The sequence below is a fragment of the Cervus elaphus genome, chromosome 30, assembly GCF_910594005.1.
Source record: "Cervus elaphus chromosome 30, mCerEla1.1, whole genome shotgun sequence".
NCBI classification, from domain to species: Eukaryota; Metazoa; Chordata; class Mammalia; order Artiodactyla; family Cervidae; genus Cervus; species Cervus elaphus.
The window spans coordinates 83,235,001-83,258,016 of NC_057844.1; the positions used below are offsets into that span (position 1 = coordinate 83,235,001).

General features: G+C 51.3%; 1 protein-coding gene across 3 annotated transcripts in view; it reads left to right on the top strand.

Annotated features, from left to right (window-relative positions):
* MYO16 (myosin XVI) overlaps window positions 1–23,016 on the top strand; it is a 504,859-nt gene that overhangs the window by 445,191 nt on the left and 36,652 nt on the right. For all 3 annotated transcript variants that reach the window (XM_043891888.1, XM_043891887.1, XM_043891889.1), the window contains one exon: window positions 3,650–4,666. In XM_043891888.1, the coding sequence (XP_043747823.1) occupies window positions 3,650–4,666 (1,017 nt within the window). The remainder of the gene's footprint in view (window positions 1–3,649; window positions 4,667–23,016) is intronic.

The following is a 23,016-nucleotide window of genomic DNA, read 5'->3' on the forward strand; positions in this document are numbered from 1 at the left end:
CTCTGTCTCTCTCTGTCTCTCTGTCTGTCTGTCTCTCTCTGTGTCTCTGTCTGTCTGTCTGTCTCTCTCTGTGTCTCTGTCTGTCTGTCTGTCTCTCTCTCTGTCTCTCTGTCTGTCTGTCTGTCTCTCTCTCTCTGTCTCTCTGTCTGTCTGTCTGTCTGTCTGTCTCTCTCTGTCTCTCTGTCTGTCTGTCTGTCTCTCTCTGTGTCTCTGTCTCTCTCTGTCTGTCTCTCTCTGTCTCTGTCTGTCTGTCTCTCTGTCTCTCTGTGTCTGTCTGTCTCTCTCTGTCTCTCTGTCTGTCTGTCTGTCTCTCTCTCTGTCTCTGTCTGTCTGTCTGTCTGTCTCTCTCTGTCTCTATCTGTCTCTATCTGTCTCTCTCTGTCTCTCTCTGTGTCTCTGTCTGTCTGTCTGTCTCTCTCTGTCTCTCTGTCTGTCTGTCTGTCTGTCTGTCTGTCTCTCTCTGTCTCTCTGTCTGTCTGTCTGTCTGTCTCTCTCTGTCTCTCTGTCTTTCTGTCTGTCTGTCTCTCTCTGTGTCTCTGTCTGTCTGTCTGTCTCTCTCTCTGTCTCTGTCTGTCTGTCTGTCTCTCTGTGTGTCTATCTGTCTCTATCTGTCTCTCTCTGTCTCTCTCTGTGTCTCTGTCTGTCTGTCTGTCTGTCTCTCTCCCCACCCCTGTAGTTGGCTGGCATCACCTGAGCCCCTCTCCTGCCAGCCGTCTCCCAGCTGCGCTTAGACACCGGCGGGGCCGGGACAGTCCACAGGCTGAGTTCCTTGAGTCTCTGGAGTCTGGGCTGGGGAAACTCGGGCAGCTGAGGCCTGGGGCGGATGGCGCTCTGTCATCTCCCACCTCTGTCTGGCCTCCCCACAGCATGGCTGCTTCAGCGTCCGCAGACTTCTCCCGCAGAGATCAGGGCCGCCGAGACACGAGTCCCGAGAGGGGAGGAGCAGCAGGGCCCCGCCGCCCCGGCCAGCCTCAAGGGACGCGCTGTTCCTTTCACCATGTTTTATTCATGGGGCCAGCACGGAGGTCCTTCTAGCTTCCAGGCTCTGGAAGAGCAGCAGGGACTGAGAATATTGTTGAAGGCAATTTTGGAAAATGCAGTCTGCCACACATCCTTTAAATTATTCAGATCTTCAGAACAACTCTATAATACTAATGCTAAAATTTTGTTTGGTTCATTAACTTTCTGGGAGAAGCTTATGAGTTGCTGTGCCTTAGCGCATTGAAAGCCTTCGGGATAATGCGCATTAATTACAGAATTGTTTTCTACTCTTAAAAGTGGGCTGCTTTGGTGAACCCTGTATAATTCTGGCCTCCAAAGATGTCCACTGACTTAGAAAATTAACTTTGTTCTTTTCCATCCTCATCTGGACGTCTCCCATTTGTTTCACATTTACAGAGTGCCAGCATCTGAACTAAGCCCTTTGCAGACACCATTTTATTTTCCTGAGATAATTACTGATATCACCATTTTATGCATGTCTATACTGACGCTTCCCTGAGAGCTCAGTTGTAAAGAATCCGCCTGCAGTGCAGGAGACCCCGGTTCGATCCCTGGGTCGGGAAGATCCACTGGAGAAGGGATAGGCTGCCCACTCCAGTATTCTTGGGCTTCCCTTGTGGCTCAGCTGGTAAAGAATCCACCTGCAATGCAACAGACCTGGGTTTGATCCCTGGGCTGGGGAGATCCCCTGGAGAAGGGAAAGGATCCCCACTCCATTCTTCTGGCCTGGACAATTCCATGGACTGTATAGGCCATGGGGTCGCAAAGAGTTGGACACAACTGAGCGAGTTTCACTTACTGAAGCTTACAGGGAGGTGACCAAGAGGAGTTTTAGAATTATAATTTCCCTGAGTGCCACAACCGCAAGCAACACACACACACACGCAATTCTGTGACCCCTTCTTATGGCCTGTATTGTCCCACCTCATCATATATATCATGTGCTAATTGCTATAGAATTAACTTTCTTTTTTTTTTTTTATTCTCTGAGTCGGCTAAGAGGGCAGAGGAAGGCAGCAAACGTTTTCTGTGTACTCACTGATGTGTCTTAATAAATACTGGTTAAACACACAACTAAATGAATGACAGCGTGGAATGCTGGTCCTGCTGCAGTTTGAATGCAAGTCTGTCTAACTCCAAAGCCTTTCATTTTAACCCTAAAAGTGGAGTTGTTGCCCCAAATGTGAGGTGGAGACTCTCATATGTGCAGTCATAATGACAGAAAAGCCTGGCTGCCTGCCTTAAATAACTCAGGAACTCAGCAAAATTAGATGTGCTTATTTAGATCAAGACTTCCTACAGATTAGCACAATACCAAATTGGTAAAACAGTTCAAGATTTTTTAGAAGTTTTGATATTTTAGCAAAACTGTATGTAATTTTCGAAAATTAGCATCTCAGTTTCCAGAGAAATTGTATTCAATAAAATCTACTAGAATTTATAGTAAAAATATTAGGGAAAGGACTTTTAGAATTTTTAACTTTAATAAATGTTTTGAGTCATATGTAAATGCTTTTCTGTCTCTTTCAAAATTAGTTCTGAGTATGCTCATGGGCTTCCCTAGTAGCTCAGATGGTAAAGCGTCTGCCTCAATGCAGGAAACCCGGGTTCGATCCCTGGTTCAGGAAGATCCTCCGGAGAAGGAAATGGGCACCCACTCCAGTATTCTTGCCAGGATAATTTCATGGACAGAGGGGCCTGGAAGGCTATAGTCCATGGGGTTGCAAAGAGTCGGACAGGACTGAGTGGAGTACACAATAGCATGCTTATTTGTTTTTCTAAATACAATCCTTCTTTCCAAGTTCAGTTCCTGCTTAAGTTCTTAGTGAAATACAACGCTCTTGATTTCCCTATTGTTTGTTAGGATTTCAGTGTGTTAGTTAATTGTAAAACTCAGTCTTGGCATCATTTTCACAAAGTTCTTTATAGAAAGATAATCTCCGTGTGTGCAGTTGTTTTCCTTGGTGTGTTGTGTTCATTTTGCCTGGGCGCCTGCTCAGTCGCTTCAGTCATATCCGACTTCTTGGGACCTCATGGACTGTAGCCCGCCAGGCTCCTCTGTCCTTGGAGTTTCCCGGGCAAGAAGACTGGAGTGGGTTGCCATTTCCTCCTCCAGGGGATCTCCCCAGCCCAGGGGTGCAACCCGTGTCTCCTGTGTCTCTTGAACTGGAGGTGGATTCTTTACCACTGGCTCACCAGGGAAGCCCTAGATTATTTAAACAACCCGGCTTCGGGGGACTTCCTATAGGAAACACGCAGGGGGCTCCAAGCCTCTGACTTGCCATTCTCCCCAGCCTCCTAGAAGTCCTGAGGATCGCGGCGAGTCCTCAGTCCTCACGTGTCAGACCCTTAGAACCCAGGTGTGAGCAGGCTCCAGGGGAGATGCGAGGTGCCCTCCCCGCCGCATCCCAGGCCCTGCAACCCTGGCATCCTGGGCCTCCTTATGGCCAGTTTACCTCCTCCTTGACGGGTGGTGGTTGTCCTCCAGCTCCAAGACCAAAACTGGTTTTCTCCCGGGCAGTTCTGGGGAGTGTGGGGAGACCCGGACCCTGGGGGTGGGAGGACGGGGCCCCTCGAGGGGGCAGGCCGGCGCGGGTCGGGGCCTGGGTCGCGCTGACGCTCCGGTCCCCCTCTGTCCCTGGCCCAGCTCTCACCCGGCCCCGGCCGCACAGCGACGACTACAGCATGAAGAAGGTCCCCCCTCGGAAGCCCAAGAGAAGCCCCCACACGAAGCTCAGCGGCTCCTCGGAGGAGATCTCGGGCGCCCGCCCGGGGGCGGCGGGGCCGGGCGGCGCGCGGCGCAGGGCGGGCGGCCCGCAGCGCCTGCCGGGGGTCCCCGCGCCCCCCGCGCCCCCGGAGCCCGAGCCCGAGCCGGAGCCCGTCTACATCGAGATGCTGGGCCGCGCCGGCAGCCCCGAGCCGGCGGAGGCGGTGTACGAGGAGATGAAGTACTGGGCGCCCCCCGGGGACGCGGGCAGCCGGGGGCCGGGCGCCGGGTCGGCGTCCGCGTCGCCCCCCGCGGCCCCCGAGGACGCCAGCGGCATCCCCGCGCCCTTCCCCAATCTGCTGGCGCACCGGCCCCCGCTGCTCGTGTTCCCCCCGACGCCGGCCACCTGCTCCCCCGCGTCGGACGAGTCGCCCTTGACGCCCCTGGAGGTGAAGAAGCTGCCGGTGCTGGAGACCAACCTCAAGTACCCCGTGCAGGCCGACGGCTCCAGCCCCCTGTCCCCCCAGCATCCCAAAACCCCCAAGGGGGACGGCGACCGGCCCGCGTCCCCGGGCGCCCCCGTGCTCGCCGGGCCTCACGGAGCCTCCTCGCCCCCGACACCCCCGCCTCCGCCCGCGCCCCCCGCCACCCTGCGGCCACCCGCGCAGTTCCCCTTCGCGGCCCCCACGGAGCCCCCCAGGGTCCCCCCGAAGCCCACCGCGGCCCCGGCGGGCACGCCCTGCAGCCCCCTCCCCAAAACCCCGTATTCCCCCGGGAAGACGGCCCGAGGGGAGCCCAGGAAGGCCACCACCACCGGCGCCCCCTCCCCAGCCCCCTACAGCCCCCCGAACTCCAGACCTCTGGGCAGCCCCCTGGACGAGCTGGCCAGCCTGTTCACCTCCGGCAGGAGCGTGCTCCGGAGGTCGGCGGTGGGCAGGAGGATCCGCGAACCCCAGGGTGAGTCTGGCGCCCTGAGCGCGCTGAGACAGGTCCACATGTGGGGGTTGTGCAGAGGGATGCGGTGTTAAGGAACGCGGGGGGTCCCTGCAGGGTCCTTCAGAGCAGGTAGCGGCTTTAAAATCATCTTACATGCAACAGGTATGGCCGAGTAGTTAAGAATGCATCTTTCCATTTTGCAGACACAAGTTCATGATATAAAAACACGTTTCACTAAAACCGGGTTTCAGACAGCCTAGTGAAGCGATGGGCATTAGATCAGACAGCCTGCGCCACCGAGTTCTGTTTGCTAACAGTATCCGGGTGTAGCTTGGAAATGGCAGTTACACACTGTTACACTGAGATGCCCCTTTCGGACATCTTTGTCCTTTGCTCGGGTTACTCGGGCACCCTCGTCACGCGGGCGGGCTCAGTCCCATTCCCTGCGTCTGGAGTGATTACTTCTCAGTTTCTCCCAGATGCTCAGTACCACTCAGTAGGGAGCCCAGCCCAGGAAGGCCACCGCCTGGGCCCCCTCCCCTGCCCCCGACAGCCCCCCGAACTTTAGGCCTCTGGGCAGTTTCCCCCGAGGAAACTGTTGTTTCCAGTGAATGATTTTCCGTCTGGTCCCAAGGACCATTTTCACTCAGTTCTGTTCTGTCTGCATCTTCTAGCTGAGCATCTCAACTGCTCAGCTGTTGACAAGCCAGTCCCAGTGAGCTCAGGGCTAGACTGTGGCAGCCAGAGGCCTTGCCTGTATAAAAAAGTTTTTATTTTGTGTCCCTATAAAAGTAGAATGTAGCTAGCAAAAAAAAAAAAAAAAAAAACAAGAATTTTTTTATTGATCTCTTGTAAGTAGCTGGCCTCATTCAGATGAGGTTGCCTTTGGGCTCAGATTCTCTTAATAATCACAAAGAACACAGTCATCTTCCAAAAAACATCTGAAAGCTTTTAAATAAAACCAAAATATTTTCCAGCGTTCTGTATTTGGGAGGCGAACTGCAGTAATATAAAGTATCTTCTCTTAAAACTGTAACAGGTCTCTCGGTCATAATGCCATTATGTAGATTACAACTGCTAACATCCTTACTTTACAGAGACGGGAAACTTCGGGGCAAGGAGGTTAAGCACCTTCCTTAAGGTCAGGCTGTAGGACTGAAAGTAGCAGCTTACCTGTTCTTTCTTCTAAAGAAAATACATAGCTGTGTTGGCTTTCATCACCTGATGAGGCACAAAAAATCCCCTAGAAAACCTAGGAAGCATTCTCAATAAGTGAAAAGTACGTCAAGGCCAGGCTAAGAACACTTAGCAAATGGATGAATAACCTACTCTTTGTTTATTCCTCAGACTAATAAGCTAATCGTTTGTTTAGCTAGCCATTTCTTCTTAATTATAAGTCATTAATAAATGAAATTGTCCTTGTAAGTAGGGGATGGCTTGAATTTCACAAGTCACATGTTTCATTCCAAGGAACAAAACAGACTCTAAGAGAAAAGCATTACACGAACACATTAATATTTGCTTTGCTTTTGGAACTAAAAGTTTATTACAGCCTCATAAGCCTCCTTTTACTATAGATGAGAGTTGGGTGAATTCTTCTCAGGTGTATGCAGAAAAGTGAAGTTAATGATTTTCTAGACGGGCACCAATCCTTTGGAAATCCCTAAGTCTAGGACTCGTGGGGAGGACCGCAGAGAGGTCTCCAGCCAGGGTGCCCGAATGTGCTAATTATATTTCCCCGGGGTGACATTAACCAGTGCCTGGGAACATGCATCGAAACCTCAAGGACACCATCGTTAGTGCAACTCTAAAATTAGAAAGCATCTATTTTTCTCCTGTGGGCTTTTACAAAACACTCTTCACTTAGAAAAGATTGTCTGGAGCCACTTAAGACTTTCTTACAAACACCCGAATTGGCAGCTTCTGCCCCCAGTGCAGTGGCTGTAATAATCGGCAGCTGCAGTGGGAGAGGCTTGTCCCCACACCCCAGGTGACCGAGACCGGCCGTGCGGCTGAGAACGCTGGGACTCCTGATGGTTCATCACCCGGGAAACACCCAGACCAGAGCACCGGACGTGTCCTCGTGGCGTCGTCCAGGTTATTCTTTCAGCATGCAGAAGGGGCCTAAGAGAAGCCTGGGGAGGGAAAAAAATAAACAGTCATCACACTGGAGCTAATCACCAGAGCTGCTTATATGATTATTAAGGTTTGCACACTGCGATCCAGAAGCCAGTAATCCATTTTCTTCTGAATGAATCGCATGGCCGTCATTCATGATTTACCGAAGTCCTGGGACTTCTTTTAAGATTACAAATCTTTTTCTTTACCCTCTTTATATTTCAAAATGCTCTTCTCTTTGCCTGAAAGAGCTTTCTTACCAAAGAATCCAGTGGGCAGCTAATTCTGCCTCAAGGCACCTGAATTAATTATAGCTCGTTTCTTGGACAGTTGTGATGTGGGGAAATTGTACCTTAAATTTGCAGAAGCATTTCAGAACTTCCCCCTCGATTCTTTGGAGAGCGACCTTGAAGAGATTATGTGTGTTAGTCGCTCAGTCGTATCCGACTCTTTGCGACCCCATAGATTGTAGCCCGACAGGCTTCTCTGTCCATGGGATTCTCCAGGCAGGAATGCTGGAGTGGGTTTTGCCATGCCCTTCTCCAGGGAATCTTCCTGAACCAGGTATCAAACCTGGGCCTCCCACATGTAGGTAGGTTCTTTACCGTCTGAGCCACCTCAGTTCAGTTCAGTTGCTCAGTAGTGTCTGACTCTTTGCGACCCCATGGACTGTGGCACGCCAGGCCTCCCTGTCCATCACCAACTCCCGGAGTTCACTCAAATTTAGATCCATTGAGTCGGTGATGCCATCCAACCATCTCATCCTCTGTCATCCCCTTCTCCTCCTGCCTTCAATCTTTTCAAGTATCAGGGTCTTTTCAAATGAGTCAGTTCTTCACATCAGGTAGGCAAAGCATTGGAGTTTCAGCTTCAGCATCAGTCCCTCCAAGGAATATTCAGGACTGATTTCCTTTAGGATTGACTGACTGGATCTCCTTGCTGTCCAAGGAACTCTCAAGAGTCTTCTCCAACACCACAATTCAAAAGCATCAGTTCCTCAGCACTCAGCTTTCTTTATAGTCCAACTCTCACATCCATACATGACTACTGGAAAAACCATAGCTTTGACTACAGGGACCTTTGTTGGTAAAATAATGTCTCTCTAGAAATAGTCCAGTGTTGACAGTTCCTTCCTTTGGACTTGAGTAAAGGCATTCGGAGGATTCTCTCCAAACTGATTTTGGCCCTGATTAGCATGTAAGGGTGGAGAAGGCAATGGCACCCCACTCCAGCATTCTTGCCTGGAAAATCCCATGGACGGAGGAGCCTGGTAGGCTGCAGTCCATGGGGTCGCGAAGAGTCGGACACAACTGAGTGAGTTCACTTTCACTTTTCACTTTCATGCATTGGAGAAGGAAATGGCAACCCACTCCAGTGTTCTTGCCTGGAGAATCCCAGGGGTGGGGTCACACAGAGTCGGACACGACTGAAGTGACTTAGCAGCAGCAGCAGCATGTAAGGGATGGTGAGTTGTGGGCAGGAAGCAAGGTCCTCGGTGTTTAATTATACTCCATTGCTATCCTGTAGACCTAAATGTGGGATTTCATAACTGTCATGTTCCTATAGACTCCTGGGTATTCAACTGGAGGAATACAAAGTCACAGGAGCTCTTAAGAGTCCAGAATGCAGGTATGGACAAAATGTGATTGTCTCGGTGACAGCTCTTATGACAACTTGAGAGGAGGAGTCTTAGCTGCAGTAGTTGCAGAGGTTACTATGCTCCAGGCATGGCTTTAAGAACCTGTTTAATTCTCACAAGACTGAACAGTGTCTGCTGTGGTGTCCCCATCCTACAGATGGGAAAATTAAGGCATAAAGATTAAACTTGCTCCGAGTCTCTCCACTTTGAGAGACACAGCCTGACTTAAATGCAGCAATTCTGCCTCTAGAGGCGACTGTCTCAGCTACCTACACAGTGAGGCCCAGAATTGCAAGGAAATAAAACAAAACAGAAGATAAGGCTTTAAAAAGTCCTATTTACTCACCTGAGGTGCAACAAGTAAGAGTCCTACAGTTTGGATAAGAAAACTGCTTCATAAAATTCCAAACATGTACCTCACAGCTCACAGCTGTGTACAACTTCGGAACGTGTTCTGGGGCCACTGGGCCCTTGGAATGAAGAACAGCTGCATGTTCAATTGTGTGTGCCTTTCTGTTTATCCCGTTCATTCCTAAGGTGTTTTTCTTCTGATGCCGTAATATGGTTAATATTATTATGCTAATTATTTATAGTTGCTTAGTTTCAAAAATTATGAGACCGAGTTCAAATGCAGAGGGGATCCCATTTGCTTCTTGGGGCCACGAGGGTGCGCCATTGCTCCAAATGGTTCCTTTGGCAGCTGTTGTTTATCTGGAAGGTGAAATAAAATGAGCGTGTTTTCTGTGTCCATTGAAAAAGAGCAGGATGATCAGGCATTAACAAAAATGCAGTACGCCTCAGAAACCTGGAGAAGAGAGTGCAGGAGTCTGATCTGCAGAATATGTAAAAAAAAAAAAAGAAGATTTTGTGACTTTCTGATACTGTGCATCCTTAGTTTATATAATATAAATAGGTAGTTAAAAATTATATTGAGAGCAGAAAATATAGAGACAATATTTCTTCGCATGTATTAGGTGTTTATTAAATACATTTGATGAAAACCTACCTTTAAAAAAGCAGTTTGACATATATTTGATAAATCTTGCCCTGGGGCATTTTTTTACAAATAAGAACCACTGCAGCCAAATGGAAATTACTCTTCATTTCAAATATTTTGTTTCATTGCATAAATACTCCAAGTAAGGATATTTTGAGTTTTGACTTCTCTGGTGTCTCAGATGGTAAAGAAACCTCCTGCAATGCAGGAGACCCAGGTTTGATCCCTGGGTTGGGAAGATCCCTTGGAGAAGGGAATGACAACCCACTCCAGTATTCTTGCCTGGAGAATTCCATGGACAGAGGAGCCTGGCGAGCTGCAGTCCATGGGGTCACAAAGAGCTGGATACAACTGAGTAGTACTTTCACTTTCATTATATAAATGAAATTTTTACAGTGTAATGCTTGATTCCATAGGGCCATTTATTTTAAAAATTAGTTTTAAAGTTGGCTTTATGGAAAATTTCAAGCACATACAAAAGTACAATGGATTAAGGAACTGTCTCTGTGACCAGTCTTAGCTTCTATCTGCAGCTTCCTCCACCATCACTGAATTATGTGGAAATATGCCGCAATGTCAAAGCAATTTACTGATAAATATTTGTATAAATTTCGTTAGGGAAGTCCTTTAGAAAAAAAATAGAAGATTTATTCTTAAGTCACTTTAATAAGTACAGACCTGTCGATCCGTTTGAGCATCATGGGACGTGAGACCGCTGCTCAAGACAGAAGCTGCCCCTAGATGCGAGAGCATCGTTGTTTCGTGATGCAGCTGAAACAGTCCTCTGGAGTCAGCTTCCCACCAGAGATCGCTGGCCTCCGGGGCCCTCCTCAAGGCCTGTGAGCACAGCGCCCCCGTGTGGACAGCTGTGCAGGTAACTTTTCTACAGCGACAGCATCAAGACGTGAATTTCTAAATATCGCATCCAAGCAGAGCTAAGCATGAAAGAGAGATCAGTCTCTCAAGTACATGTTACAACTGCATCTTTTCAAAGAAATGGTTTTTATTTGCTTTGGGCTGGGCTGGTCTCTGGTTGGGGCCCGCGGGGACCACTCTCTGGTTGCGGTGGTTCCTCTGGTTATGGAGCATGGGCTTCGGTGGTTGCGGTGTGAGGGTTCAGTCACTGTAGCTTCCGGACTCTGCAGCGCAGGCTCTGTAGTTGTGGCGCGTGGACTTAGTCACCCGAGGAGCGTGTGGGGATCTTCCCGGACCAGAGATGGAACCCCTGTCTCCTCCACTGGCAGGTGGCTTCTTGACCACTGAGCCACCAGGGAAGCCCCCATTGCCTCCTCAATCTGCACTGCGAGAGGTTTTGAAGTTTCTCTGCCAAATTAAGTGCAGTTACTTATGCACTGTTCAGTAGCAAGAAGATGCTTTAAAATCACTGAAATATCACAGAATTACAGGCGGAAACCTGTGACCTGTGCTCAAGGGCAGCGTTGCTAAACTGCCGTTCCCTGCTCCTGATGTCTGAGGCAGACGTTTCGACGCTTGTCTTCTGTTTCATCTCTGATGCCTTCTAATGAGATGGCAGCGTAGGACATCCATCCTCCTGTGCAGGGCTCGGCGTCCGGGATGGGATGCAGGGCTCGGCGTCCCCCCAGGCATCGTGCCTACATGCAGGCTCTTCTGGCTGTCTCTCCTGTGCTGAGCTGTTAATCTCGCTCACCCTCCAACTGCTTTGCTTTCTCTGGTGGTGATTTATTTGTGGGGTGTGGTGGCCTGAGGCTTCATGAATGTTGCAAAGGGCGTGGAAGGAGCAAGCACATACTTTACTGATGTGTAGTCGAGGGCACTCTGGCAGCCCTCCTGTGAAAAGAAGGCATCCCTCTGCCTTCTGGAACCATTTCACATCAGCCCCAAGTTTCCCTCGTTTTTCCAAACGAAGAAGTCCTCGGAGAAGGCAAGCTTAGCATCCCCAGCGAAGCAGGTCCTTCGCCCGTCGCTGGGTGGATATATGGAGACGGTGAGCTGTAGAACGTGGCTGCCCCGAGCTTTGGCACACGCGGGGGTCCCAGAGTGAGCAAACGGTGTTCTGAGCGGCTCCTGGCCCCGCCGCAGTACAGGAGTCTCTGGCTTTGGGACTTGAACTGGACGCTGCAGTGCTTCTCATTCCCTGGATGCCCAGTAGAAATAACCCTTTGTCTCCTCTTGCAAATGAGCTTTCAACTGGAATAAACTGGCCCACAGCCAGACATACCTACGTTAAGAGCATAGAGCTCTTTGTCTTCCGTGTTAATTGGACTTTTTTTTTAAGTGCCTAATACTTGTTGCGCACGCTGTGACATTTCTCCCCCTGTTTACGGCACCTCCTCTCTCTCACTGCCCGAGAACTCTCTCACTCAGGGGAATTGTGCACCCGGGGCCCTGGACCCAGGACTTGCGTTAACTTGTAGAGCTCACTCCCGCGTAGTCATCCGCCAGGCATTCGCTTGACGCAAGCCCAGGGCTTGCCCCCGGGAATCCAGAGAGGCGAGAGAGCGAGCTCTGGGTGCCCTGCCCTGCCCAGACAGGGCGGGCGGCAGACGGGCCCACCCCATTTCAAGGGGAGGCTCTACCTTGGGGGGTATAGACCCCCCCCCGTGGGTCTGTGACTGCGCCCCGCGTGGCCTGTGGACCCCAGCGGTGCGCTCGGACCTTGTTTGGGGAGAGGTTGCCCAGCCTTCATCACGGAGCGCTGATGAGCAGGGCGCGGGGCGGGGGCACAGCTGGCGGCCCCAGAGCAGAAGCGCGTTGCTGCGGTAGCGTCTAGGAGAGCCTCCCGCCTCGGGGGCTGACCCGCGAGCAGGACGCGTGATGGGCGATGATGGGGGCGGGAGGCGGGGGGCTGCGAGTTCTCCAGGTGGGTGCAGAGGAGGGTAGCAGGCGGCACAGCGAAAGGAGCCCGTGTGTGGCAGCCCTGTCTCCGAACATGAGCTCGGGTACCTGGTCCTGTTAGCATCCGGCCACGAGCCTTGAAAGGCTTCCCTGGAGGCTCAGTGGGGAAGAATCCGCCTGCCAGCGCAGGAGACCCAGGTTCCATCCCTGGGTCGGGAAGATTCCCCTGGAGAAGGGAATGGCTACCCACTCCAGTATTCTTGCCTGGAGAATCCCATGGACAGAGGAGCCTGGTGGGCCGCAGTCCATGGGGTCGCCAAGCGTCAGATGAGACTGAGTGACTAAACAATAACAACGTTCTTTCAGTGTAAGCTTCTCGATAGAGACCCTTCCTCCCCTCCCGTCCGGCAAACGGCCCTCCGCAGTGTCAGGGACCCACAGCACGCAGGTGAAGCCAGAATGACTCCTCCGGTTCGGAAGGATTGTTTCCTACTTTGCTTTGTCTCTGCCTCTGTAAGGTTCTGCTTGGGAACAGCTCCTAATTACAGGTGAGCCGTCACTCACAGCAGTTGCTTTCACTTGCAAAGCGCTCACCCAGCATCTTGCCTTGAGGAAGTGCCGCTCTCTGCAGGGCCTGAGTGTCGGTCCTGGGGTCCTGGGAGTGCGGCGTCTCGGATGCCTGCTCGGGGCTGGCCGCACGGTAGAGCTACAGGGACCTCTCCCCCTGTCCCAGGGGCCACGCTGAGGGCTGCTCGCAGGGTCAGCGGTGCTTCTCAACAGCCAGCTCGAGCCAGGGCAGGAGAGAGGCGTGCCCGCGTGCTCAGTCGCTCAGCTGTGTCCGACTCTTTGCAACCCCGTGGACTGAAGCCCACAGCCTCTTCTGTCCATGGAATTCTCCGAGCAAGAATACTGGAGTGGGTTGCCATGCCCTCCTCTAGGTGATCTTCCCGAATGAGGACTTGAACCCCTGTTTTGTGTTTCCTGCACTGGCAGGATTCCTGGGAAGCCCGGGAGAAAGGCACACAGCCCAAAAAAGCCAACTTCACGGCCCAAAAAAGCCCACTTCATCTGTCTCTACAGCAACTATATTTCCTAGATTATGTGGCTATAGAAACAGATATAGCTACAGATATAGATATTCAAACATATCTATATAGAGATATAGATACTGTAATGGCAAAATTAGAAGCACAGCTGAAAAAATGACAACAACAACAAAAGCTAGTGTCAGCCCCATACTCAGAGCCCTCAATAAATATCTGTTGGGAGAATCTTAAACTCAAAGGCCTCCTGAGCTTGCTACTTCCTCTGGACGTGGCTGCGACATTCTCTGAAACCCAGGCGTCAAACCAAGCAGGGAGTTGTGACAATTAAATATTTAGATCAACCTGATCAAAAAGTTACCCTGCGAATAGTGTGAAATTCTCCTGGGAAATTTCCTTCATGGCTTGGCTGTGAATCTGCAGCCCGCAGCATGCCGTCAGACCAGAGATCGGCAGCGTGCATAAATAGTTCATCATTCCTGAGATGAGCCGGAGGACGCAGGGGAGTCAGCCCAGCTAGACTGTTCTCCGGCGCGCCATCCAGGCGGAGGAGATCTTTTGTACCTGGAATTCTGGGGGAAAAAAGTCAGTCTTTTCAGAAGTGGATTATCTTTCATAAGCAGTACATATTTTTCATACCATCAACCCATTAAAGCCAGCAGCCATTGTGTGTTGGAGGGGGTGGTCTCTAGACTAGATTTCGAATTAAACTCCCACTGGGGGCTCCAAAGAGAAAGCCAGTGCTTTCGCCTCTAAGCCAGTCAGTGATTCTCCCATAGCTGGTTAATAAAGACCTTCCTGGCTATCTGCATCTCATTATTGCCACATAATACAATATCCCAGGGTGTTCTTCCTTTTGTGAAGAAATGCTTAGAAGCTACAGGGTGCGTGGATGTTTTCCTGAAGATGACCTGGATCGCTGCCGTGTTCTCTCTCTCTCCTTAAGAGTACTGGAAGAGAAAGACCCGTTTCTTAACTACCTAAGAGTGTTTAGGGCCTTTATGCCGACCTGAGTCGTTTTTGTGATTAATTCTCAGCTTAACCTAGAAAATCCCACACCCCCCGAGAGCGCGCGACACTCGGTGTCCTTTTCGCAGCCCTGCGTCCTGAGTCAGCAGTCACCTCATGCCCACTGTGTGTGAAGCTTCTCAGGCCTTTTGCTGCCCTGGTTTTCACTTCTCCCTTTTTCCGATTTCTTCTTGAAGTCTGTAACGCTCATCCTTAGACATCGTACACTGGCAGTTACTGGGCAGTTGCAATTTTACATGCAACTGAGACATGTTAGTTGTAATAAACCGATCAGTGACAGTCTCACTCACTTTGCTCCCCACACATATGACTCAGTCTTAAAATGTGCAGGAAGCAAACCACGGCTGTGAGGGTTGGGCTGTAAAGAAGGCTGAGCGCTGAAGAACTGCTGCTTTTGAACTGTGGTGTTGGAGAAGACTCTTGAGCGTCGCTTGGACTGCAAGGAGATCCAACCAGTCCATCCTGAAGGAGATCAGTCCTGGGTGTTCATTGGAAGGACTGATGCTGAAGCTAACACTCCAATCCTTTGGCCACCTGATGCGGAGAACTGACTCCTTGGAAAAGACCCTGATGCTGGGAAAGACTGAAGGCAGGAGGAGAAGGGGACGACAGAGGATGAGATGGTTGGATGGCATCACCAACTCAATGGACATGAGTTTGAGCAAACTCCTAGAGTTGGTGATGGGCAGGGAGGCCTCGGCGTGCTGCAATTCATGGGGTCACAAAGAGTCGGACACGACTGAGCGACTGAACTGAACTGAACCACTGCAGACATGAGCTAGATCTGAGATGACGCACGTTTACAGTGGAACACTCAGGGTACCATACCTGCGAATGTGTGCATCACCCAAAGTCCTGCAAAACCTGCAAAAGAGTTTCTTCACACCCCAGACTCTGGCTCAAAATCAAACACACTCTTCCTCAAAAATGTCCACTTTAAAGAATGGAGGAAGTGGTGTGTACACCATGGGTGCAACAGGGTAATTCCTGAGCAAATGGGCGTGTTTCCCATCTTGGTTTTCTTCTCCTCCTTTGAAGTGGGAAGATCCAGGAAGGAGTAAGTAGGAGACAGAAGACTTGAGCCGAGCGGTGGGTGGAAACCCTCCCTATGCAGCTGTGCCCACGTTACTGAAGAGCAAACCAAAGCTCGCAGCCCTTAAGTTACTTCCTGAAGTCACGTCTCTTTGCTGGAGTTAGTTCCAGTTCTCAGGGGCGCTCACCTGGGTGGGGCCGGGCTGGTTTAGGAGCAGAATGGAGGCACACACCCAGCACAAGCGACTGCGGTAGGCCAACCTGCCCGGCGGCTCAGTGGGAAAGAGCCCGCCTGCCGCGCAGGAGACCTGACTTCCATCCCTTAGGTCGGGAAGATCCCCGAGGAGGAAATGGCGTGCTCTCCAGTATTCTTACCTGCAGAATTCCCTGGACGGAGGAGCCAGGCGGGCTGCAGTCCATGTGGTCGCTAAGGAGTCAGACACGACTGAGCAACTAAACCCAGTTTGCATACCTTTTTTCAAGTAAATAACCAGTGCCCAGCAATAGATTCTGTAGAGCTAAAGAGATTTTTGTTTTTATTTTCATGAAAATTGTATTGAGTTTATTTTGTCTCTTGGTATCTGTTGTTTACTTGCTAAGTTGTGTCCAACTCTTTGCAACCCCATGAACTGCAGCACGCCAGGCTTCCCTGTCCTTCACTGTCTCCCAGAGTTTGCTCAGACTCATGTCCAGTGAGTCAGTGATGCCATCGAATCATTCATCCTCTGTCGCCCCCTTCTCCTCCTGCCCTCAGTCTTTCCCAGCATCAGGGTCTTTTCCAATAGTCAGCTGTTCACATCACGTGGCCAAAGTACTGGAGTTTCAGCTTCAGCATCAGTCCTTCCTGTGAATATTCAGAGTTGATTTCCTTTAGGATTGATTGGTGTGATCTCCTTGCTGTCCTTGGTATTTAACCACCTTTATATATAGCTCGTGATGGAATCTCTCTTGGAGTTTTAATAGAAAATTGTGCTAAAAAGAACTGCTTCGGTCCTAAGAACAGTGTAATCCTTTGCTCCATCTCAGACACCAGCTTGTGCTCCGGTCATAACATGCTTTCTAGTACCTTCTGGCCACCCCCTGACCCACCATGTGACTCTTAGCAAAACCAGAGACGTGACTGCATCATTTACATGTCACATGAGGCCATCAAACTCCAGTTGCTGGCACTCATTTCACTGATGTAGTCACAGCTAAGAGGGGAATCTCCTCTGTTCCCTTACCCCGGCTGGAAATCGCGTCTAATTTCTGCAGCCGTGACAGCCATGCAGGGCAGAGGCACTGGGCTTCTGTGTGGTGATGGGGGATCATACAAATGTCTCTTTAATCTGATGCTCATTAGACAGCCCACTGATGTGGTCCAGCTGCTAACCAGAAAGCGTTTCCATTGCTGCAGGGGTGGAATCCATCATAGGGACCCTTCGTAATGACTTTAGGGAAAAGGTTCCATTTTCCAGATAATACAACCATTCTGTGACGTCGCCCCCAAGACACGTAGTTCTTTTCAGGATTAAAAACATCAGAGGTTAACGTCAAGCAAAACCACTTCATGAGCAGCCACGTTTTGTGTTGCTGTTTGCTACTTGCCTCAAGTTTTCAAAGATAGTTGGGGAAAAAAAATCATAAATAAAAGGGGCAGACTTCATTCATTCATTCGAAATATACATTGAGGATGTGTTTTGTACAGGGTATTGTCCTAAGCTGTATTGGTTTAAAAGTAAAATATGGAATCGGCTCGCAAGCAGCTCACAAGGTCCCTGGACAGCAAGAAACGCTGTCGGTAAAGATACTGTTTGGGTTTCTCAAACGGCTTACCCCTAATGCTTGAGAAATGCTGCATTTTTATTCGATTCATTCTACTCTCTTTGACTGTTCAGTGCTTACCATAACGCACTAAATTGATTCTTTTCAGCCCATACATATGTCCTTTGAAACTGATCCCAAATGAAGGTAGGATTCCTTTGGAGGAAAGAGGGGAGGATGAGACCAAAGCAGCAAGAGAAAGAGGGGGTACACTACCTCAGGCTGAGACCGGGGCATCTTACAACCCTGAGGAAGAAGGTTTATCCAAGGGCGTGATGGCATCACCACGTAATGCTTTGGAGGAGCTGCACCAGGGGGTGTGAAAAGGGTTCTTCTGTGTTCATTTGTGTGTAAACAAACAGCTTAAAAATGACAGATGAGAGATGCCGGGTGGTGGGCATACGAGGAGGGGGCCCCCACCTCCTGCCCCACTCCAAGGGGCTTTCTCCCGATGGTTCCAGGGGGGAATGAGGGCCACTGGCGACCGACTCAGCCTGCCCTCCCTGCAGAGTCCCAGCGACTCCTCCTTCCTGAGTGACCGACATCACCATGAAGCAGCAGCTCAGGGGACCTTCAGTCCCAGGCATGGAGGCTTGGGAGGCACGCAGGGTCAGGGAGGCCAGCCAGCCCCCCTCCATAAAGGACGCAGCCACAGGAGCCATCAGAGGGACTGGCCACGTGGCTGGAGAATTGTGACAAGACTTTTAAGTCTGTGTAGATATTTTTAATCTGTTATGTAAGGCCTCGGAGCTGCTGGGCGGCAGCCACTGGTGTGGGCAGTGGGGCTGATCCACACACGTGCACGGCACCTCCAGGCTGTGAAACTGTGGGTAGACGTCTGTAGCGGGGGGACTGCTGCTGTCTTGAGCCCCCCAGGGCTCCCAAGTGTGCCCCCCGCTCCTGGGGCTTCCTACCCCCGGCCTGTCCCCGTGAAATGCAGACTCAGGGCAGAGGCTCAGGGTGCGTGGCTCCTGCCTGCTCCCACGGGCCCTGATCTGTGCCCTTGGGGCCCTTAAATGCCTTGTGTGTGTGTTAGTCACTCAGCCGTGTCTGACTCTCATGAGCCGTGACTCCATGGACTGGAGTCCGCCAGGCTCCTCTGTCCATGGGATTCTCCAGGCAAGAACCCTGGAATGGGTTGCCATTTCCTTCTCCAGGTTATCTTCCAAACCCAGGGATCGAACTCAGGTCTCCTGCATTGCAGGCAGATTCTTTACTGACTGAGCCAATAGGGAAGACCCTTTAAATACCATGGGTGGATAAATTTTATAATTAGTTCTGAACAAGGATTTTGAAAAGATTCAACATACACCACTGCCGTTTGGGTTTTCACTTGCATTGATTTCACTGGCTCTCTGACTCAGCTGCAACCATACCAATGAGATGAGCACCAAAAATGAAAGTCTGACTGTCTTGTATGACGTGTGATTCAGCCATACGTCCGGTTGTGCCAAGGTTCACGTGGTGGGGCGGGGGCCTGGCCAGAAGACGCTAGAAACCATTTTACAATGGATGCACAACCTAGCGTCCCTGACGTGGAACAAACGTAGATTATATTTTTCTCAAGGACTGAAGTAAAGAATGTAAGCAGTGTTAGTCGATCAGTCATGTCCAATTCTTTCCAACCCCCTGCCAGCCTCCCCTGTCCATGGGACTCTCTAGGCAAGGATACTGGAGTGAGTAGCCATTCCCTTCTCCAGGGGATCTTACCAACCCAAGGATCGAACCTGGGTCTCCTGCCTTACAGGCAGATTCTTTACCGTCTAAGCCACCAGGGAAGCCTGGTGAAGGACTGAAGTAGTTATTCTTAAAGCAATTTATCTATTAGAAACCCAAGTGAGGCTCTATTAAGAGCTATATATAAAGGTGGTTAAATACCAAGAGACAAAATAGAGTCAATACAGTTCTTGTGCAAATGAAAAGATAAATAAGTAAGCAGTTCCTGTTCGGAAGGGGTCTGCTGATTCTGGGCGTCGGCTGTTCTCCTGGGAAAGAATGTGGGAACTGAAGATAAAGCTGTCCTGGGGGCGCTCGCCTCTTTTCTTTGCAGATGGTAGTGTTATCAGCTTCCCATTCCTGTGACGCCAGGCACATGTCACAAATACTGAGCGCTCCCAGAAGAATACCAGGAATAACCCCCCTCTGCCTCTGCATCTGGAGGGAGGGGGACACACGCTGTCCACCCAGGGCAGCTGTGCAGGTGCGGTGTTCTTGACCTCCTGGGTTTACATCACCACCTGGCATTGAGGAAATGTAGAAACACCAGGTATACAAATGCCCGTGCGACCTCTGAGGTCAGACACTGTAGGAATGGGTCTCTGAGCCAGGCCAGCCGGTTTAGATGTTGCATATTCAGCTACTTCTGGGCTTCCCAGGTGGCTCAGTGGTAAAGAACCTGCCTGCCAATGCAGGAGACTCAGGTTCAACCCCTGAATTGGAAAGATTCCCTGGAGAAGAGAATGGCTACCCACTTCAGTATTCTTGCCTGGGAAATCCCATGGACAAGGGAGCCTGGTGGGCTACAGTCCCTGGGGTTGAAAAGAATTGGACATGACTGAGCAGCTAAACATCAGCAACGTTCAGCTACTTACAGGGAAGATGAGCTCCAGGGAAGGGAATAGTGGCCGGGCCTCTTCCAGCTATGGCATGGACAAGGGAGATGGACCCAGAAGGAGCCAGCTGGTCAACCTGGAAAGAAAACTGGCACCACATACATTTCTGTGCCTTTTTGGGTTCTGCAAACCTTATTTATACTGACAGTCATTTTTTAGCTTTACTATGGGTACATTCTTGCCCTGCTCAGCACATATGTTGTTGAAGATATCACTCTGTTTCCTGCTTCAGTTGGTGTTTTTAGCACAAGCCATCTCCCCAAGACTTGGCAGGGGAGTGGGTGGTGGGAGCTGGCAGGGGTGGGCTGGGTGGCCAAGGAAGCCCTTTCTTTCCATCCAGCTTAACCCCAAGCGTGAGTCTTGGTGGCACTTTCTGCTGCAGAAGAATGCTCGGCCCCGAGTTCCAGAGCAGTTTTCATCTACTCAAGGGTGGTGATTTCATAGGGAGGGCCGGGGCTGGCTCTAGCCTCTCAGGGTGAGAAGCAGGTCTGGTAGTTGCGTTTGTTCCGGCCTCCCATCCTCACCCGTCCTGGTGTTGTGTTTTGCTTCTCCTTGAGTAATCAGTACCTGTAGAGATGTGACCGTGTGTGGGATGTGGCTGCCACATGACCTGTCTCATGGACTGCACGTGGTCCCCCTTCCCCATCACGGGCAGACACGGATGCTGTCTCTTGACTCATTTCTGTGACTATTAGCAAAGCTGTGATGAAGTCTGATTCCTGGGGCTGAGGGTCATTTAGACGCACACCATTGAAAACACACCCCTGCAGCATGTGTCCTGATGGCATCTCTTTGATAACGGGCCCTCTGCTCATGCGTGACATCTCCTTGCATAGCTCCACATGGGAAATCTCTCTTCCTGTTTGAGTTTAGGACCCGCCACTGCGTCTGGGCGAATCCCGACACTTGGCATTTGTCTTTCTCTGAGACAAGATGCCAAATGTCTGGATTATACAATCATGGGCAAGAAAAAAAGTCAAATTCATGTTCTAGAAGCTTGTTATGGAAGAGGGCGGGGGGGGGGGGGCTGTGGAGTGATTTCTGGGTCCCTATTTGTGCCTTTTACTCATGTGCAATAATGTAAGACTTCAGGCATTGTTCCTTGAAACACAAAGCATTGAATCAAGTTAGTCTCTCAGTTGTGTCCGACTCTTTGTGACCCCATAAACTGTAGCCCGCGAGGCTCCTCTGTCCATGGGATTCTCCAGGCAAGAATATTGGAGTGGGTTGCCATTCCCTTCTCCGGGGAATCTTCCAGATACAGGAATTAAACCTGGGTCTTCTGTGTTGCAGGTGGACTCTCTGCATCTGAGCCACCAGGGAAGCCCCCTAAAGTAGCAAACAGATTTGGTTTGACACAAGCCGGAGGCTGATTTGGGGTCTGAACAGTCCCCCTTACGTGCAGTGACACGCCACCCACGTGTGTCCGTCGGCAGAGACTGCGAGCTGCAACTTCCGAATTCTAGAACCGAGAGCCTGAGAAGCAGTGGGTCCATGCCTGGCTCCCTCTCAGCCTGTGTACTTTTCCTTAACGCCAGATAGGGTAAAAACAAACGCATTCCTGCTTGTAGCAGCCTTTCTGCAGAGGAATTTTCCTATAGAGTTGCAGAACGAAGGATAGCCAGCATGAGTAATGAGTCTCAAATGTGTTCTCACATTTTTTATGCCTTGCAGAGCACTCTCAGCATTAAATCAAACAGCTACAGTTTGTTCTGCTCCTGTGTTACTGAAACCTGGATTGTAGTCTCACCCATTGCCAACACACAGCCTAGAACCACCTCAAGTTCAGGTACCTAAGAGAGAAGTGATGTGTTGAGCAGGCTTCTTAAAGAAAGCCTCCCTTGCTCAGCCCCTCCTCGTCTCCCTGACCCTTCTTGGCATTTGGTGCCATCAGCCGCTGCCCCTGCCAGCTGCCCCATCCCAGCCCGTGTGCCACCCCCCCCCCCAACCCCGAGTCTCCGGCCGCCTGTTTGTATCCACTGCCACTGTGTGCTCTGCCTTTTGCCTCCTTCCTTGTAGGAATGTCGATTTTCCTGGGAGAAATTCTCCCTCCCGAGGGATTTTTAAGTCTCCCCTAGACAGTCCTTCTTCAGTCCTAGTAAATGCTCTTGTCCAAATCATCGCCACTCGCTTTAATAACCCCCAAGGGCTTCCCAGGTGGCGCAGCGATAAAGAATCTGCTGCCAACACAGGAGACGCAAGGGATGATGTTCGATCCCGGGGTCGGGAAGATCCCCGGGAGAAGGAAATGGCAACCTACTCCAGTGTTCTTGCCTGGAGAATCCCATGGACAGAGGAGCCTGGTGGGCCACAGTCCACGGGGTCACAAGAGTCCGACACGACTTAGCAACTAAACACCGGTAACGACAACAGGTGGCTGTCACTCCGGAGTCCACGTTGGCGGCCCCAGACTCCTGCTCATCGCTGGTCCTGACTTAGCCCCCGCCCCTGGGCTCACAGGGATCCGTAACTCAGCTGACCCCCGACTTCTACTCGGCCTGCCGCTGCCCGAGGCTCAGTTCTCACCGCGTTTCGGTTCCTAAGCCCTCTGTGAAGCTGGTGCGCCGTCCACATCTGGCGCCGGACTGCTAACGCAGCGTCCTTCCCGTCTCACCGGCCCCCGGGCGGGCCGAGCCGGGGCCGGGTCCTCGAGGGTCTGGCCCTGCCGCCCCACGTTCGGCCTTCCCTGGCCCTCATCCTCCTCGCCACGCCCCGCCCGTGCGTCCGTACCCGCTGGGCCCCGGCCCGCGCGCGCCCCAGCCCTGTCTCTCCCGCGCAGGCCCGGGCGTTTGCCCGACCTCCCTCTCCGCGTGAGCTTCCCCGCTGCTGCGTCCCGGCCGGCCCGAGCAGGCCCTTCTGAGCTGTCACCTGCCCAGCGGGCTGAGAAGAGACACCCGTTAGGACGCACACCGGATGTGCCTACCCCTCGTGTTGGCCTCTGAAGTGCCAACGGCTTTAATACATACGCAAAAAGAGCCCCAGCAAAACCTTCACTCCGCCCAGGAGAAGGAGAGCATTCCGGAATATCCATCCCCATTTCCCCCAGCGAAGTCGGACAGCGCTCCGTGCTTTTCCTTCTTGCAGTCATCCGTGGGTTCCACACATCCCTGTCATTCACTGTCTCACCGCCCTCCTGGGATGGGAACGTTTGAGGAATCACTTCTTTCAGATATATCTTTCTGGAAAACCGTTTGGCTTAACTCTTTGCATGCAGTCTGAACTGTGTAGAACTTAGTGTCTGGACTCCATCCCTGAAGGAATCTCCCGGTGCGGAGGAGGAA